This window comes from Oncorhynchus clarkii, chromosome 4, assembly GCF_045791955.1.
Source record: "Oncorhynchus clarkii lewisi isolate Uvic-CL-2024 chromosome 4, UVic_Ocla_1.0, whole genome shotgun sequence".
Taxonomy (NCBI): domain Eukaryota; kingdom Metazoa; phylum Chordata; class Actinopteri; order Salmoniformes; family Salmonidae; genus Oncorhynchus; species Oncorhynchus clarkii.
The window spans coordinates 84,601,219-84,620,490 of record NC_092150.1 but is presented as its reverse complement, the minus strand read 5'-3'; the positions used below and the strand labels follow the sequence as shown (position 1 = coordinate 84,620,490).

Below are 19,272 nucleotides of genomic sequence, written 5' to 3'. Positions count from 1 at the left end.
AGTGGAAATCACAAAGCGCTGACCTCAGTCCCATAGAACATTTGTGGACAGAACTGAAAAAGTGTGCGCGAGCAAGGAGGCCTACAAACCTGACTCAGTTACACCAGCTCTGTCAGGAAGAATGGGCCAAAATTCACCCAACTTATTGTGGGAAGCTACCCAAAACATTTGACCCAAGTTAAACAATTTAAAAGCAATGCTACCAAATACTAATTGAGTGTATGTAAACTTCTGACCCACTGGGAATGTGAAAAAAAATGTGAATGTGAATAAAAGCTGAAACAACTCTACTTGTATTCTGACATTTCACATTCTGAAAACAAAAGTGGTGATCCTAACTGACCTAAAACAGGGAGTTTTTTTTACTAGGTTTAAATGTCAGGAATTGTGAAAAACAGAGTTTAAATGTATTTGGCTAAGGTGTATGTAAACATCCGACTTCAACTGCATGTACTTCACAACTTCGTCCCAGACCTGTTTCAAGAGCTCCTTGGTCTTCATGATGCCCCTTGCTTTGTGGTGTTGTAGACTCTGGGGCTTTTCAGAACAGGTGTATATTGAGATCATGTGACACTTAAATAAAGTCCACCTGTGTTCCATCTAACTAATTATGTGACTTCTGAAGGTAATTGGTGGCACCAGATCTTATTTAGGGTTTTCATAGCAAAGGGGGTGACTAGATATGCACACACCACTTCTCCTTTTAAAAAAAAATTTTAAACAAGTAATTTTTTTCATTTTACTTCACCCATTTTGACTATTTTGTGTATGTCCATTACATGAAATCCAAATAAAAATCTGTTTAAATTAGGTTGTAATGCATCAAAATAGGAAAAATGACAAGGGGGATGAATATTTTTGAAGGCACTGCATCTACCTCCATTACCTCGTACCTCTGCACATTGACTCAGTACTGGTACCCTGTGTATTTATTCATTGTGTTATTAAATCTTTAAATATTTCTCTCTACATTGTTGAGAAGGGTCTGAAAGTAAGCATTTTCACTGTTAGTCTACCTACACCTGTGCTTTAACAAAGCATGTGACACATAAAATTGGATAGCACTGTAGAATCACACTGGTTTTATGTTTATTAGCACAAACCTAAAAAAAAAAAAATACGAGACACTTTCAATCCACTAGTTGAAGTGTATTCAGTGTTAACAGAGTAGGGTTACACTATTCCAGCCGTAACAGAGTTTGTGTCAATATTATCAAGATACAATAGACTAGATCACTTAAGATCGGAATTCAAACTCAAAGCACAGGAATGCTGCTAGATCAAAGATAATTTAACAAAACAAGTCATAATAACATTGCTTAATACAACTATGGGGGCTTTACTTTAAAAACACTTCGCAGGCGAGACTCTGTTCCATGTAAAGGGATGGTGTAAAGAAAATAGAAAAAAAGAGGTCATCATCAACATAGATGTGAAGAACAATCCCTGCTAGTTCCTTGGGGTTTCAGCCAAACAGACAAGACAAACGGATATCTGTACTGTCCCAGCCAAGGCCCCGACCCCCCCCACCCCCCCCCAAAAAAACCCTGGGTCGCATTAAGTGGGCACAAAAGCAGAACACTGTCAAAGTTAGAAACAAAGGAAAATTAACTAAAACACGCTAAAACGGCAACTCGTACTTTTCAAATGTTTTTGGAGATTTTGTGCCAAATGAACGCTACCCCATTATCAGACTTGTCGTCTCAGGTGGAAACTTGTTTCAAAAACAGTCGCAGCCATTTTTGTGCCTACTGAACGCTACCCTCCCATGCCACCAGACTGGGTCTCTTGCTCCGTCCTCTCACTCCTTCCTGCGTTTCTTGTCGTGGTCGTAGTCCTTGGAGCCTCTACTGGTGGAGGGTCTCTTGGAGCCGCCGTGTTGCTTCGCCTCCTCTAAAAACTTGTCCAGACCGAACGGATCCTCCTCAAACTGGACAGGGCCGTCACGACGAGGACCGTGGTCCGTACCAGAGAACTCACGGTCCGGAACAAACCTGGAAGGGGAGGAATCAGTTGCATTAGTGCTGGGCAAAAAATTGTGCTCTCGTCGAGAAGGATTATAAGTTCCTTTAGTTCCCTACAACCCTGGGGTGTAGACGGGAGGGGACAGAGGTAAGGGAAGTTGAATCATTTGGAAATAGATAGTGTTCACTCAAAAACATTCCTCAAACATGGTTGGTTGTTGAATTCTGGTAAGTACAGAGGACTTGGTATGACCCATATGAAGTGCAGTGCTGAGTAAATAAATGCATTAAACAATTCATCCTTTGAAGTGATTTCCATTTAACTTTCAAAGGTCTACTGTCTCCACATTTCAAACATAATAAGGGCAGGTTGAATTTACCACTGATAGACTGTTCCATAGGGTTTATCAACCTATAGCTCGTATCACATTCCACCATGTTAAAAGTGACCTGTTATCTGTAGCCCAGTAAAGAAACCAATCACATAAAGCAGCCAGTGAAACTATGGTAGACTGTCTGAGGAGACGCTGTGGACATCAGGGTAGGGATGGTGCAGATGAAGTACAGACATTCTGCTCTGGTATACACACTATACGGTCGACCTCTGGTAAGAACTGCACACCCCACTTAGGGAAAGATCACTATAGTACCTACAGACTGGAGCGTTCTGGCAGTGTGTTTATATCTATCAGCAGTGGACTGTGTCTCTCTCCATACGTCTCTCCCAGAGAGGAAGCAGCACCTTCCCCGACACGTCTTGCTCTTCATTGTAACCAGAGGGCTGATAGAAATACTATGCAGCCAGTCTCTCTTGGTTCGGAGTTGAGAAGAGACCGACTCTCTTGGTTCGGAGTTGAGAAGAGACCGACTCTCTTGGTTCGGAGTTGAGAAGAGACCGACTCTCTTGGTTCGGAGTTGAGAAGAGACCGACTCTCTTGGTTCGGAGTTGAGAAGAGACCGACTCTCTTGGTTCGGAGTTGAGAAGAGACCGACTCTCTTGGTTCGGAGTTGAGAAGAGACCGACTCTCTTGGTTCGGAGTTGAGAAGAGACCGACTCTCTTGGTTCGGAGTTGAAAAGAGACCGACTCTCTTGGTTCGGAGTTGAAAAGAGACCGACTCTCTTGGCTCGGAGTTGAGAAGAGACCGACTCTCTTGGCTCGGAGTTGAAAAGAGACCGACTCTCTTGGTTCGGAGTTGAAAAGAGACCGACTCTCTTGGCTCGGAGTTGAGAAGAGACCGACTCTCTTGGCTCGGAGTTGAAAAGAGACCGACTCTCTTGGCTCGGAGTTGAAAAGAGACCGACTCTCTTGGCTCGGAGTTGAAAAGAGACCGACTCTCTTGGCTCGGAGTTGAGAAGAGACCGACTCTCTTGGCTCGGAGTTGAAAAGAGACCGACTCTCTTGGTTCGGAGTTGAAAAGAGACCGACTCTCTTGGTTCGGAGTTGAAAAGAGACCGACTCTCTTGGTTCGGAGTTGAAAAGAGACCGACTCTCTTGGTTCGGAGTTGAAAAGAGACCGACTCTCTTGGTTCGGAGTTGAGAAGAGACCGACTCTCTTGGCTCGGAGTTGAAAAGAGACCGACTCTCTTGGTTCGGAGTTGAGAAGAGACCGACTCTCTTGGCTCGGAGTTGAGAAGAGACCGACTCTCTTGGCTCGGAGTTGAGAAGAGACCGACTCTCTTGGCTCGGAGTTGAGAAGAGACCGACTCTCTTGGCTCGGAGTTGAGAAGAGACCGACTCTCTTGGCTCGGAGTTGAGAAGAGACCGACTCTCTTGGCTCGGAGTTGAGAAGAGACCGACTCTCTTGGCTCGGAGTTGAGAAGAGACCGACTCTCTTGGTTCGGAGTTGAGAAGAGACCGACTCTCTTGGTTCGGAGTTGAGAAGAGACCGACTCTCTTGGTTCGGAGTTGAGAAGAGACCGACTCTCTTGGCTCGGAGTTGAGAAGAGACCGACTCTCTTGGCTCGGAGTTGAGAAGAGACCGACTCTCTTGGCTCGGAGTTGAGAAGAGACCGACTCTCTTGGTTCGGAGTTGAGAAGAGACCGACTCTCTTGGTTCGGAGTTGAGAAGAGACCGACTCTCTTGGTTCGGAGTTGAGAAGAGACCGACTCTCTTGGCTCGGAGTTGAGAAGAGACCGACTCTCTTGGCTCGGAGTTGAGAAGAGACCGACTCTCTTGGCTCGGAGTTGAGAAGAGACCGACTCTCTTGGCTCGGAGTTGAGAAGAGACCGACTCTCTTGGTTCGGAGTTGAGAAGAGACCGACTCTCTTGGCTCGGAGTTGAGAAGAGACCGACTCTCTTGGCTCGGAGTTGAGAAGAGACCGACTCTCTTGGCTCGGAGTTGAGAAGAGACCGACTCTCTTGGCTCGGAGTTGAGAAGAGACCGACTCTCTTGGTTCGGAGTTGAGAAGAGACCGACTCTCTTGGCTCGGAGTTGAGAAGAGACCGACTCTCTTGGTTCGGAGTTGAGAAGAGACCGACTCTCTTGGTTCGGAGTTGAGAAGAGACCGACTCTCTTGGTTCGGAGTTGAGAAGAGACCGACTCTCTTGGTTCGGAGTTGAGAAGAGACCGACTCTCTTGGTTCGGAGTTGAGAAGAGACCGACTCTCTTGGCTCGGAGTTGAGAAGAGACCGACTCTCTTGGTTCGGAGTTGAGAAGAGACCGACTCTCTTGGTTCGGAGTTGAGAAGAGACCGACTCTCTTGGCTCGGAGTTGAGAAGAGACCGACTCTCTTGGTTCGGAGTTGAGAAGAGACCGACTCTCTTGGCTCGGAGTTGAGAAGAGACCGACTCTCTTGGCTCGGAGTTGAGAAGAGACCGACTCTCTTGGTTCGGAGTTGAGAAGAGACCGACTCTCTTGGCTCGGAGTTGAGAAGAGACCGACTCTCTTGGCTCGGAGTTGAGAAGAGACCGACTCTCTTGGTTCGGAGTTGAGAAGAGACCGACTCTCTTGGCTCGGAGTTGAGAAGAGACCGACTCTCTTGGTTCGGAGTTGAGAAGAGACCGACTCTCTTGGCTCGGAGTTGAGAAGAGACCGACTCTCTTGGCTCGGAGTTGAGAAGAGACCGACTCTCTTGGTTCGGAGTTGAGAAGAGACCGACTCTCTTGGTTCGGAGTTGAGAAGAGACCGACTCTCTTGGTTCGGAGTTGAGAAGAGACCGACTCTCTTGGCTCGGAGTTGAGAAGAGACCGACTCTCTTGGTTCGGAGTTGAGAAGAGACCGACTCTCTTGGTTCGGAGTTGAGAAGAGACCGACTCTCTTGGTTCGGAGTTGAGAAGAGACCGACTCTCTTGGTTCGGAGTTGAGAAGAGACCGACTCTCTTGGTTCGGAGTTGAGAAGAGACCGACTCTCTTGGTTCGGAGTTGAGAAGAGACCGACTCTCTTGGTTCGGAGTTGAGAAGAGACCGACTCTCTTGGTTCGGAGTTGAGAAGAGACCGACTCTCTTGGCTCGGAGTTGAGAAGAGACCGACTCTCTTGGTTCGGAGTTGAGAAGAGACCGACTCTCTTGGTTCGGAGTTGAGAAGAGACCGACTCTCTTGGTTCGGAGTTGAGAAGAGACCGGCTCTCTTGGTTCGGAGTTGAGAAGAGACCGACTCTCTTGGTTCGGAGTTGAGAAGAGACCGACTGCATGACTTGTTTGAATAAGAAACATTAGTGTGTTGGAAATTCCAAATGGTTTGCATTAGTCAACAGCGCTGACACACACACAGCCCACCAGACATGCCACCACCAGTCCCCAGGTCCAGAACAAATTCAAGGAAACATACAGTGTTACACAGAGCCATGAGTCCATCTTATGTAGCGCAAATGAACAGCAAACCTGGTTTAAAAAACAAATAAAGCAACACCCCACGGCACAATTCCTCTCCCCCATGTGACCCACTGGTTGTGTGTCTGTACTGACGTGTGACCTACTCATTGTGTGTCTGTACTGACATGTGATCTACTTGGTGTGTGTCTGTAGTGAAGTGTGACCTACTCGTTGTGTGGTCTACTTGTTGTGTGTCTGTACTGATGTGTATGTGGAACTGATAGATGCAAAAACACACTACATGTTCATGTTTTTAATTGTAAGTAATTGTATTTAGTCTGTAATGTCTGTTAGGTTATGGTGTTGGACTCCAGTAACACTAGCTGTCACCACTGGTGCCTAATAAAACCTAAATGTTGAACTTATCAATTCAGGTCATTTACCGCGATATGGATTTTTGTCCATATCGCCCAGCTAGATGTCCCAGTCATTTCAAGACATGTCCTTGTACGTGTGTGTGTGTGTATATGGCGGCAGGGTAGCCTAGTGGTTAGAGCGTTGGACTAGTAACCGGAAGGTTGACATGGTACAAATCTGTCGTTCTGCCCCTGAACAGGCAGTTAACCCACAGTTCCTAGGCCGTCATTATTGAAAATAAGAATTTGTCCTCAACTGACTTGCCTAGTTAAATAAATAAATAAATAAAATATATTATATCTAACAGTATATCATAAATACAGAGGGGTAACATAACAGATGGCCTTGCGTACTTGCTGCTCTGCATGAGTGTGTCCAGGTCGTCTCCATACATGTCCTTGTCAGAGCTCTTGGTGGGCCTGTAGATGTTCTGGGCCATATCGCTGCCTCTCCTGAACGGCTGGTCATACACGTTGTACATCTCATCCTCCCCACCTGCAAAACCACTGTCCATACCCTGGGAAGGGTAAAAAAAAAAGCGTGTAAGATTTTCTGTGCAAAGTGTCCAAACTAAATTAGTTAGGAAATAAAAACCAGTGAAAACAGACGGTCAGCTTTTACAGACGGTCCCTAACTGCACATCCACTTTTTCTCAAGAAGTAAATCATATTTCTCCATCCTGTTCCCCAGTCAAACTGTAGCCCACATTTGGTGTATCATTTTACTGCATGAAATGCTTAATTCAGCAGGAGTTGATGTTGAGGCTATGTGAGAGTTTACAGAGCTACAGTCAGTGTCCAGTTTTCAGTTTCCATTCAACCCATCTGAACAGTAGGCTACAGTTCTCTTGATGTGTCATGGGCCTGTTTGAAGTGCCCATCTGGTGACTGTCCAATTTGTATAGCGCCTCACAATCATCACACATAACCTAGTTATAACATAGCCAGCACTGCCATCATCCTGTGTTACCACTTCACCTAATGTTTCACAGACATGACTTTTCTGCACCTCTCTTCTCTTTATTTTCAACTCTCCATTTCAGTTTCCTCTTATTGAATAAAACTTAAAACTCAAATATTGTTCCCCCCCCCCCCCCCCCCCCTTGTGGTTCGACTAAAGCTTTTTCTGCTCGTTCCCAAAAGCATTTGTGCGTATTTGGCACAAGTCCAGTTAGGCCCTAAAGCCTAGGATTACACACTAACACCAGACAGACTAAAATAATGAAAGAAAAACCTCAATGTAGCCTATAGATATAAATTGCACAATAATTATAGATGAATGAATTTGTTACGGTATTGTTTTGTCTTCATTCTACCTTCCTTCAGCCATACAATATTTCAGGACCCTAACCCCACCCGCCTGTGGATATAACCATGGGGACGGCAGGTTATGGGTCAACCTGCGCATCACTAGTGTGTGTGTGCGCTCCATCTCACCTTGCTCTGGTTAAACAGTCTCTGGTCGTACTGAGCCTCGCTGGAGGCTCTAGGGTTGGGCTGGCCCAGAGCGATCAGCTCACTGACATCTCTGTCCTGGTCTCTCTGCAGCTTCGACCTGACGATGGAAACACACCAGAGACAGTTGAGGAAGAAGGAGACAGACAACAGGAGACATTCATTTAAAAGTACTACAATGGAAGGTAGCCTGCGAGCTAAAAACCTAGCGCACCCAACCTCTGTAGCTTTGTGTGGAATTAGTCTCTGCTCCAAACCACACTCACTATAACACCAGGGCACATTACGGTGCCATAACTTCATCATCCCCAATCTCTACAAATCTGCAGATTATCACGTCCAGCAGACGCGCCGGCAAGGTTAAGTAGTCGCTGTTGGTGTCTCCCCCCCACCCCCCTCGTCGTCTCCCTGCAGTCGTAGCAGACAGACAAGGGGTCAGGGCTGGGTGCTGCTGTGGTGAGCTGCATTCATTCAACGTTTCTTACACACCATGAATGATTCCGCTGTGTGTGTGTAAAGTCATTGTGTCGGGTGCGTGACTGGAGCAATGGTGTGTGTATGTAATGGTGTGTGACTGGAGTAATGGTGTGTGTATGTAATGGTGTGTGTATGTTTGTGTGTTGCGTTGTTAAAAATGATTGTACCTCTTATCAGGGGCAGCTCTGGAGATGTTCCTGTCGTGCTGTCTCTCTTTCCTCCTGTCATGACGGATCTCGTCACGCTCTCTGGCCTCACCGTCCTCTCCACCTGCCACAGGAAAAACGGAGGGAGGAGGGAGAAATACAGATGGATAAGGAACAGGGGATGGAGAGAGTGGGACAGTGCAGAGGGAGAGAAGGAGAAGAAACAGGGAATGAGAGAAGGAGAAGAAACAGGGAATGAGAGAGTGGGACAGTACCAGGAGGAGAGATGGAGAAGAAACAGGGAATGAGAGAGTGGGACAGTGCAGGAGGAGAGAGGGAGAAGAAACAGGGAATGAGAGAGTGGGACAGTGCAGGAGGAGAGAGGGAGAAGAAACAGGGAATGAGAGAAGGAGAAGAAACAGGGAATGAGAGAGTGGGAAAGTGCAGGAGGAGAGATGGAGAAGAAACAGGGAATGAGAGAGTGGGACAGTACCAGGAGGAGAGGGAGAAGAAACAGGGAATGAGAGAGTGGGACAGTGCAGGAGGAGAGAGGGAGAAGAAACAGGGAATGAGAGAGTGGGACAGTGCAGGAGGAGAGAGGGAGAAGAAACAGGGAATGAGAGAGTGGGACAGTGCAGGAGGAGAGAGGGAGAAGAAACAGGGAATGAGAGAGTGGGACAGTGCAGGAGGAGAGAGGGAGAAGAAACAGGGAATGAGAGAGTGGGACAGTGCAGGAGGAGAGAGGGAGAAGAAACAGGGAATGAGAGAGTGGGACAGTGCAGGAGGAGAGAGGGAGAAGAAACAGGGAATGAGAGAGTGGGACAGTGCAGGAGGAGAGAGGGAGAAGAAACAGGGAATGAGAGAGTGGGACAGTGCAGGAGGAGAGAGGGAGAAGAAACAGGGAATGAGAGAGCGGGACAGTACAGGAGGAGAGAGGGAGAAGAAACAGGGAATGAGAGAGCGGGACAGTGCAGGAGGAGAGAAGGAGAAGAAACAGGGAATGAGAGAGCGGGACAGTACAGGAGGAGAGAGGGAGAAGAAACAGGGAATGAGAGAGCGGGACAGTACAGGAGGAGAGAGGGAGAAGAAACAGGGAATGAGAGAGTGGGACAGTACCAGGAGGAGAGATGGAGAAGAAACAGGGAACGAGAGAGTGGGACAGTGCAGGAGGAGAGAGAGAAGAAACAGGGAATGAGAGAGTGGGACAGTGCAGGAGGAGAGAGGGAGAAGAAACAGGGAATGAGAGAGTGGGACAGTACCAGGAGGAGAGAGGGAGAAGAAACAGGGAATGAGAGAGTGGGACAGTACCAGGAGGAGAGAGGGAGAAGAAACAGGGAATGAGAGAGTGGGACAGTACCAGGAGGAGAGAGGGAGAAGAAACAGGGAATGAGAGAGTGGGACAGTGCAGGAGGAGAGAGAGAAGAAACAGGGAATGAGAGAGTGGGACAGTGCAGGAGGAGAGAGGGAGAAGAAACAGGGAATGAGAGAGTGGGACAGTGCAGGAGGAGAGAGGGAGAAGAAACAGGGAATGAGAGAGTGGGACAGTACCAGGAGGAGAGATGGAGAAGAAACAGGGAACGAGAGAGTGGGACAGTGCAGGAGGAGAGAGAGAAGAAACAGGGAATGAGAGAGTGGGACAGTGCAGGAGGAGAGAGGGAGAAGAAACAGGGAATGAGAGAGTGGGACAGTACCAGGAGGAGAGAGGGAGAAGAAACAGGGAATGAGAGAGTGGGACAGTACCAGGAGGAGAGAGGGAGAAGAAACAGGGAATGAGAGTGGGACAGTGCAGGGGAGAGAGGGAGCAAGGGGGTTACCAGGATGCTCACTCATAAACGACAGCTGAGTCTAGTCCTCCCTCTGCATGCACAGAGCTACTTGGTCAAGACTCAGTGTTTCTAAATGCTGCATTTGGTTAAACACTGTCAGTATATTTCATTTCAAATGTACTTATTAGGGATTTGTGACCATGATAACCAAAACTTTGATACTTTGCAACTCTTTACAGTCCTTGTACAGGAAAACATGAAATCATAAACACATGATCTGATCCTAGATCTGTGGTTAGGGTAGAATTAAAGCAGGAAGAGGGTGGTGAACTGACCTTTGTCCCCTCCGTGACCTTTGATCCCTGCCCTGCGGTCTCGGGCCATCTGAGCCAGCTCTCTGAGCTTCTCCTCCTTCTTCTCCTTCTCTTTCTGGGCCATCTTCTTCTCCACCTGGGCTCTCATTTCCACAGCCTCTCTGGCCTAAACACAACAACAAAGAGAGAACACAGAATAGGATTTTCATGGCGACAGAATCACTCGGAAATCCATATTACACAGAACTGTAGTTGGATTTGAAATGGACAAAAAGAAGACCATTCACAACCAAAACATTATTTCAGAGAGGCTCTGAAAAGTTGTTACGGCACAGGACGAACACCAAGATCCAAACCCACAGACTGTTTACCTTTCTGTCAGCAATGTAGAGCGCCTCGGCCAGTTTGGCAAAGTTCTCGTTGATGTGAACGGTCTGCAGTCCTCTACCATCCGCAGCCAGACGCTTGTCCAGTGGGATGGTGTAACCCTAGGGAGACCAATCACAGAACGCAAGGAGATGGGCTTCCAACGTTATCGCTCTGGGCCCCAAACAAAGATAAATGTCTCATGAATTCACCAGTGCCTCCAGAGGGAGGGAGCAGAGGTAGGGTCAGTACCTTTGCGTTCTTCCAGTTTGAAATACAGGGGGGAATCTTCCACTCCTGTTGCTCCTTGACAGTCATCTGAAAGGACACAGAGAAAACACGTCACGTCTTTGTCCAACATTTACACAGCTAGAGGGAGAAGGTTCCAGATGAACCCATTTACACAGCTAGAGGGAGGAGGTTCCAGATGAACCCATTTACACAGCTAGAGGGAGGAGGTTCCAGATTAACCCATTTACACAGCTAGAGGGAGAAGGTTCCAGATTAACCCATTTACACAGCTAGAGGGAGAAGGTTCCAGATTAACCCATTTACACAGCTAGAGGGAGAGGGTTCCAGATTAACCCATTTACACAGCTAGAGGGAGGAGGTTCCAGATTAACCCATTTACACAGCTAGAGGGAGAAGGTTCCAGATTAACCCATTTACACAGCTAGAGGGAGAAGGTTCCAGATTAACCCATTTACACAGCTAGAGGGAGAAGGTTCCAGATTAACCCATTTACACAGCTAGAGGGAGGAGGTTCCAGATTAACCCATTTACACAGCTAGAGGGAGAAAGTCACAGTGATGTATTCAACTGACCCGATGCTTTTAAAACAGAATTAAAGTGCTCAAAACAGAACTGTACTAACTTTGCCTAAACCTTGAGATGCATGTATCTGTCTGAACCCCTATGGTCTGAACGAGGGACAATAATTTCATTTTTTTTTTTAAACAAACATTTAAACTGCCCCTTTGCTCTCTCATTCAATTTATTTTTATTATCTTCATAAAATGACGTGAATTCACAATTCAGATATATAACCGCTAGGCGGTACTCAGTTCAACGTACAGAAGTCATGGTAACCAACCAGCTAGACAGCACCCACCTTACCACTGTCCCCCCACCCACTCAGTAACGATGGTATTACTGCTGTTCACCACCCACTCAGTAACGATGGTATTACTGCTGTCCACCACCCACTCAGTAACGATGGTATTACTGCTGTCCACCACCCACTCAGTAACGATGGTATTACTGCTGTCCACCACCCACTCAGTAACGATGGTATTACTGCTGTCCACCACCCACTCAGTAACGATGGTATTACTGCTGTCCACCACCCACTCAGTAACGATGGTATTACTGCTGTCCACCACCCACTCAGTAATGATGGTATTACTGCTGTCCACCACCCACTCAATAACGATGGTATTAATGCTCTCCACGAACTCAGTAACGATGGTATTACTGCTGTCCACCACCCACTCAGTAACGATGGTATTAATGCTCTCCACCCACTCAGTAACGATGGTATTACTGCTGTCCACCACCCACTCAGTAACGATGGTATTACTGCTCTCCACCCACTCAGTAACAATGGTATTACTGCTCTCCACCACCCACTCAGTAACAATGGCATTACTGCTGTCCACCACCCACTCAGTAACAATGGTATTACTGCTGTCCACCACCCACTCAGTAACGATGGTATTACTGCTCTCCACCACCCACTCAGTAACGATGGTATTACTGCTGTCCACCACCCACTCAGTAACGATGGTATTACTGCTGTCCACCACCCACTCAGTAACGATGGTATTACTGCTGTCCACCACCCACTCAGTAACGATGGTATTACTGCTTTCCACCACCCAGTCAGTAACGATGGTATTACTGCTTTCCACCACCCACTCAGTAACGATGGTATTACTGCTGTCCACCACCCACTCAGTAACGATGGTATTACTGCTGTCCACCACCCACTCAGTAACGATGGTATTACTGCTGTCCACCACCCACTCAGTAACGATGGTATTACTGCTGTCCACCACCCACTCAGTAACAATGGTATTACTGCTGTCCACCACCCACTCAGTAACGATGGTATTACTGCTGTCCACCACCCACTCAGTAACGATGGTATTACTGCTGTCCACCACCCACTCAGTAACAATGGCATTACTGCTGGGGTTGTTAATCTGTTGCCACGTATGTTGTTTGAGAGTTAGCGCTTTGTACTTGCAGAGCAGTCATGGTTTTCAACATGGCATCTTGTAGTCTGGCTCTAAGTATACCATCAGGGTATTGAAGCCTACATCCTCAACCACTGACAATGCCTGCATATCAACTGCAGTCATATCTGTAATCAGTGCTGTGATTCTCACTCCGCCCCTCATCGCCCTGCTGCCAGCAACGGGTTGGGTCTCACGCTGCCTCCCTTCCAGCACCTGTTCTGCCAGCAACGGGTTGGGTCTCACGCTGCCTCCCCTTCAGCACCTGTTCTGCCAGCAACGGGTTGGGTCTCACGCTGCCTCCCTTCCAGCACCTGTTCTGCCAGCAACGGGTTGGGTCTCACGCTGCCTGCCTTCCAGCAACGGGTTGGGTCTCACGCTGCCTCCCTTCCAGCAACGGGTTGGGTCTCACGCTGCCTCCCCTTCAGCACCTGTTCTGCCAGCAACGGGTTGGGTCTCACGCTGCCTCCCCTTCAGCACCTGTTCTGCCAGCAACGGGTTGGGTCTCACGCTGCCTCGCTTTCAGCACCTGTTCTGCCAGCAACGGGTTGGGTCTCACGCTGCCTCCCGTTCAGCACCTGTTCTGCCACCAACGGGTTGGGTCTCACGCTGCCTCCCCTTCAGCACCTGTTCTGCCAGCAACGGGTTGGGTCTCACGCTGCCTCCCGTTCAGCACCTGTTCTGCCAGCAACGGGTTGGGTCTCACGCTGCCTCCCTTTCAGCAACGGGTTGGGTCTCACACTGCCTCCCTTCCAGCACCTGTTCTGCCAGCAACGGGTTGGGTCTCACGCTGCCTCCCTTCCAGCAACGGGTTGGGTCTCACGCTGCCTCCCCTTCAGCACCTGTTCTGCCAGCAACGGGTTGGGTCTAACGCTGCCTCCCGTTCAGCACCTGTTCTGCCAGCAACGGGTTGGGTCTCACGCTGCCTCCCCTTCAGCACCTGTTCTGCCAGCAACGGGTTGGGTCTCACGCTGCCTCCCTTCCAGCAACGGGTTGAGTCTCACGCTGCCTCCCTTCCAGCAACGGGTTGGGTCTCACGCTGCCTCCCTTCCAGCAACGGGTTGGGTCTCACGCTGCCTCCCTTCCAGCAACGGGTTGGGTCTCACGCTGCCTCCCTTCCAGCAACGGGTTGGGTCTCACGCTGCCTCCCTTCCAGCAACGGGTTGGGTCTCACGCTGCCTCCCTTCCAGCAACGGGTTGGGTCTCACGCTGCCTCCCTTCCAGCAACGGGTTGCGTCCCACGCTGCCTCCCCTTCAGCACCTGTTCTGCCAGCAACGGGTTGGGTCTCACGCTGCCTCCCCTTCAGCACCTGTTCTGCCAGCAACGGGTTGGGTCTCACGCTGCCTCCCCTTCAGCACATGTTCTGCCAGCAACGGGTTGGGTCTCACGCTGCCTCCCCTTCAGCACCTGTTCTGCCAGCAACGGGTTGGGTCTCACGCTGCCTCCCTTCCAGCAACGGGTTGGGCTCACGCTGCCTCCCCTTCAGCACCTGTTCTGCCACTGTAGCTCAATTCCACTTTGCAAAGTTTGCATTTGATCACCTTCTCAAAGTATTGCCATAGAGGTCTTCTCTTCTTTGTCTCCCCATCTGCCATTTTTACACCTGTTGTTAACGACGATGACGCGTGGGGCGCTTTAGAGCCGTGGCAAATCATTTGAAAGATGCATATTGCCTACCTGTAGTATTTCTGTGTTATATATTTGTTACATTTAAAATGTTGTGCCTTTACAATGACCAGGACCTGTTAGTGACAGTTTGGTGATAACTGCACTAGGATTTTAATCTAAATTAAAAAAAAAGGTTTTCAGTTAGGGATTATTTTTTCGAAACGTTAACGATTCCAAATTCGTTCAAACGTCACACCCCTTGTCTGAACCCCAACAGTACCTTTCTGCTGGGAGAGTGCATGACTGGTGCAGGAGGAGAGGGAGGACCACGAGGAATCTTCTTGTTGATCCTGAAACAATCAAACATGTCATTTTAGTTAACACAATAAAGGGGGTGGGGCATCTAGTCTGCATCCGTTTTTGTTTAAGGATATGCATGACTCGAGTTACCCCAGCAAGATAATAATACTGACAAGCATGTCAGTTAAAGGGTTTAGCAAGCATTTAGTCAGTGACCATGAGGTAAATGTACTGACTTGAAGCGCGGGGGCTCCATGGGGTCCTTCTGCATCTCCACCATACGGATGACCCTCTGTTTGGCCCCGGAGTTGAAGGCCACACCCTGCTGGGAAGGAGTGTACCTGGTGGAATAACACACAAGGTATCAGCATCTACAGGCCCCTTTCAATAAACCACACAAACACTTTGAATAAATGATAGGTTTCACGGGGACTGTCCAGTACACATGTAGGCCTAGGCTACATGTTGCATGGAAGTACGCAAATGTTCAGACCACAATGATGATTTCTAAATTGCGTCTGAAAAATGTTGTATTATACTCTTCTGTAGGGCAGAAATACATACACATTTTTACATCATTGTATCATATACACTTAGTGGCCAGTTTATTAGGTACAGTTTTAGTGGCCAGTTTATTACCCCCCCCCCAATCATAAAAATGGTTAGCCCTACATCCATTATCTTAGAAACGGCCGGCATCCTGGGCTTTTCATTAACGACAGTGTGCAGGGTTTACAGAGAACAGTGCAACAAACAAAAAAACAACATCCAGTCAGCAGCTTGGTAGCTTGCCTGTGGCTCAAAAACAGCGTGTTGATGAGAGGTCGAAGGAGAATGGCCACAAACAGACAAACAACGGCGCAATACAACAGTAGAGCGCAGAACAGCATTTCGGAAAGCACAACTCATCGGTCCTTGTAACAGATGGACTATTGCAGCAGACGCCCACACCGGGTTCTACTCCGATCAGTTAAAAACAAGAAGAAGAGGCTCCAGTGGGCACGTGATCACCAACACTGGACAACTGAGGAGTGGAAAAACATTGCCTGGTTCGACGAAGCCCGTTCATGTTGCGTCATGCGGATGGCAGTCAGGATTTGAAATAAGCAGCATGGCCCCATCCTGCTTGGTGTTATTTAACTAGGCATGTCAGTTAAGAACAAATTCTTATTTTCAATGATGACCTAGGAACCGTGGGTTAAATGCCTTGTTCAGGGGCAGAACGGCAGATTTTTACCTTGTCAGCTCGGGGATTCGATCTTGCAACCTTTCAGTTACTAGTCCAACGCTCGAACCACTAGGCTACCTGCCGCCCCATGGTGTGGCGGTGTAATGGTGTGGGGAATGTTTTCCTGGTCCCTTGATCGCAACAGATCAACATTTGAACGCCACTCCTTGTAGAATCCAGGTTGTTCTGGAGGCAAAGGGGGGTCCAACCCAATACTAGATGTGCATACCTAATAAAATGACCACTAATAGTGCATCAGAGAACAACCATACCTGATGTACTGTGCAGGGGCCTGTTTGTCTGCTGCCCTCACAGGCATGGCTGCAGCGATCTTCTGGGAGACCTGCTTCATCAGAGCATCGCGGGTCTTCTCCGTCAGCTCTTTGACAGCCTCCTCGTCCGGCTTCTGCAGCTCAGGAGCATCATCGTTCAGCACTTCCTTAGGAAGCAGGTCTGTGTACTTACTGAAGATCACCTGCACAGGGAAAACAGAGGAGACAGCGGAACATACATAAACTGAACTCTACTTCTCTATGGGGGCATATATTCAAATGGTGGCCCCTCATTTTTTATTTAAGCAGGTAGGCCAGTTGAAAACAAGTTCTCATTTACAACTGCGACCTGGCCACATAGCATAGCAGCGTGACAAAAACAAACTAATTTTAACCACATGATCTGGGCAAGACACAGCTTTATTTACTTGGTAACTATAGGACAACAACGATGGAGGCTCACAGCAGAAATCCAAATAAAATAGACCTTACTTTATGTCGCAGACTCATCTGAGAATGTATTGTACGTCCAACTGCATTGTAAATCTAGCTTGACCAAGCAGACCAGCTGGATATTTCATCATATTCTTACCTTGTCCTTGCCCTGTCCCTGTCTGGCGATGGCATCGTATTTGATCTTGCCCTCAGCATCCACCTGAACTGCCAGGGCATTGGATGTCTTTTTCTTCCTGCCCATCTCCAGAGGGAACTGGGCCACGTGGATCTCAGGGAAGGCACCGCCATCTCCAAAGTCCTACAACACAAAACAAGGCAGAGAGTCAAACAAACAGAGACTAAGAGTCAGAGACTGTGTGGAGATATACCTCCATCTCCAAAGTCCTACAACGCAGGGGAGCCAAACACAAACCGAGAAAAAGTCTCACATTACCTCTTTTTTTCTGGACAGAGTACTATCTAACACAGCACCAACAATAGCAAACTCTTGTAAGGCTTCGACTGTCCCTTCCACTTTACATGGAGTCCCTTTTAAGACGACTCATAGCTAATCGCAGCCTCATTGAATTCATTAAACTAGGTATGGCGTAAATATCAGTACCTCCAGAGAGCGTGGCACCCAGCTCTTCCTGTAGCCGTAGGGAGGGGGTTCTCTGCGGGAGGAGACCAGGGCGGTGGAGTGGGACCTCTGTGCCCGGGCTCTCTCCTCTGACTCCAACTGGTCCTGAGACAGCTGGGTCGGCGCAGGTAGAAAGCTGCAGGCAGACAAACAAAGTTGTCAATCTTCTTTCGCTATTAAATTGTATGTACGCAATTCAGGTATCTCGACTGTAAACAAGGCTAGCTAGCTATCTAACGTTTGCGTACGATGCATGTGCTAGTTTGAAAGTTGAGACACAACACATGGTTGTCTTCGCAACTAGTAACGCCAATGTACATTTTCTAATAAACCTGGCCCCGATAAACCAAATACCTAGCTAGCTAATCCCCAAGACAAGAAACCACCAGAGAGCAGTTAGCTAAAGTTAGCTTGCTAGCTAGCCAACTAGGCCAGGAGTTAGCCTAGCTAACTATATGCTAACGACCAAAACATCGATTTCATAAAAATAATATGGGGGTAAGACGTAAGTAACTTTACATAATGTCTTAACATGCCATTTTATTATTTAAAGGTGCTGTACATTCAGTAAAATATAAATAAGGCCTTGCCACACGACTCACCTCGTAAGCGACATTTTTTTCTCTCCCCTTGCTCGCACAGACTGACGTCATACGTAGGTAACGCCACAATGTTCAGAATCTCGCGATATTAGATTGCAGCTACATGTGACTTCCTCTAGCATATGAGGTGATAGGTCGAGAATGCTCCTGCATATTTCACTTTTTTACGATATATATAAAACAATTACTTAGAAAAAAGAATGGCGAGTAAAAGGCTATGAAAAAATATTGACATTCTTACATGTTAGTCATTTAGCAACATTGCCCTGCTGGAAATACCAATTCTCAGAGTTGGGGGACATTGTCAGAGCAGAAGGAAGCAAGTTTTCTTCCAGGACAACCTTGTACGTGGCTTGATTCATGTGTCCTTCACAAATACAAATCTTCCCGATTCCAGCCTTGCTGAATCACCCCCAGATCATCACCGATCCTCCACCAAATATCACTGTGGGTGCGAGACACTGTGGCTTGTAGGCCTCTCCAGGTCTCGCACCCACTGTGAAATTTGGTGGAGGATCGGTGATGATCTGGGGGTGCTTCAGCTTTGTACACTGCCTCAAAAGTGTCAAAAACATGCTATTGAAATGGCAGAAATCATTGATGACCCAGAAGATAAATGCTGCCTTGTCTCATTCACCTTCTTGTCACTCATCCTCAGATTTCTCCAAACCCTGTCAGCTCACATACATCACAGCATTACCCCATCAGATCAGACGGGATAACTTCATTAGGTCTCCGCTCACCAACAGGAAGACACAATAAAGAACAAAATAGCAGTAGTGCCTCTTCGAAACAGTTGACCTGCATGCTTTTTCTAATACTCCTGGGACCCACTGAATGGAAATCCATCCTTGAGACTTTCTCCTATAGGATACAGTATGTACTGCATTTAAACATAACAGTGGGTACACTTCTACGCAGACAACACCATTCTGTATACTTCTGGCCCTTCTTTGGACACTGTGTTAACTAACCTCCAGACGAGCTTCAATGTCATTCAACACTCCTTCCGTGGCCTCCAACTGCTCTTAAATGCAAGCAAAACTAAATTCATGCTCTTCAACCGATCGCTGCCCGAACACACCCACCAGTCTAGCATCACTACTCTGGACGGTTCTGACTTAGTTAGACTGTAAACTCTCCTTCCAGACTCACATTAAGCATCTCCAATCCAAAATTAAATCTAGAATCGGCTTCCTATTTCACAAAAAGCATCCTTCACCCATGCTGCCAAACATACCCTCGTAAAACTGACTATCTTACCGATCCTTGACTTCGGCAATATCATTTA

At 47.8% G+C, this 19,272-nt stretch overlaps 1 protein-coding gene across 1 annotated transcript; it reads right to left on the bottom strand.

Moving 5' to 3' along the window:
- Positions 1 to 1,067: 1,067 nt before the first annotated feature.
- On the bottom strand, positions 1,068 to 18,239 carry LOC139407383 (SNW domain-containing protein 1-like). The gene is made up of 13 exons (XM_071151123.1): positions 17,982 to 18,239; positions 17,362 to 17,515; positions 16,897 to 17,058; positions 16,305 to 16,507; positions 15,041 to 15,145; positions 14,785 to 14,854; positions 10,911 to 10,976; positions 10,664 to 10,780; positions 10,314 to 10,458; positions 8,234 to 8,336; positions 7,572 to 7,689; positions 6,489 to 6,652; positions 1,068 to 1,994 (listed from the first exon to the last, which is right to left on the bottom strand). The coding sequence occupies exons 1-13, from the start codon at positions 17,993 to 17,995 to the stop codon at positions 1,802 to 1,804; spliced, it is 1,614 nt and encodes a 537-aa protein (XP_071007224.1). The 5' UTR covers positions 17,996 to 18,239; the 3' UTR covers positions 1,068 to 1,801.
- Between the last annotated feature and the right edge of the window lie 1,033 nt (positions 18,240 to 19,272).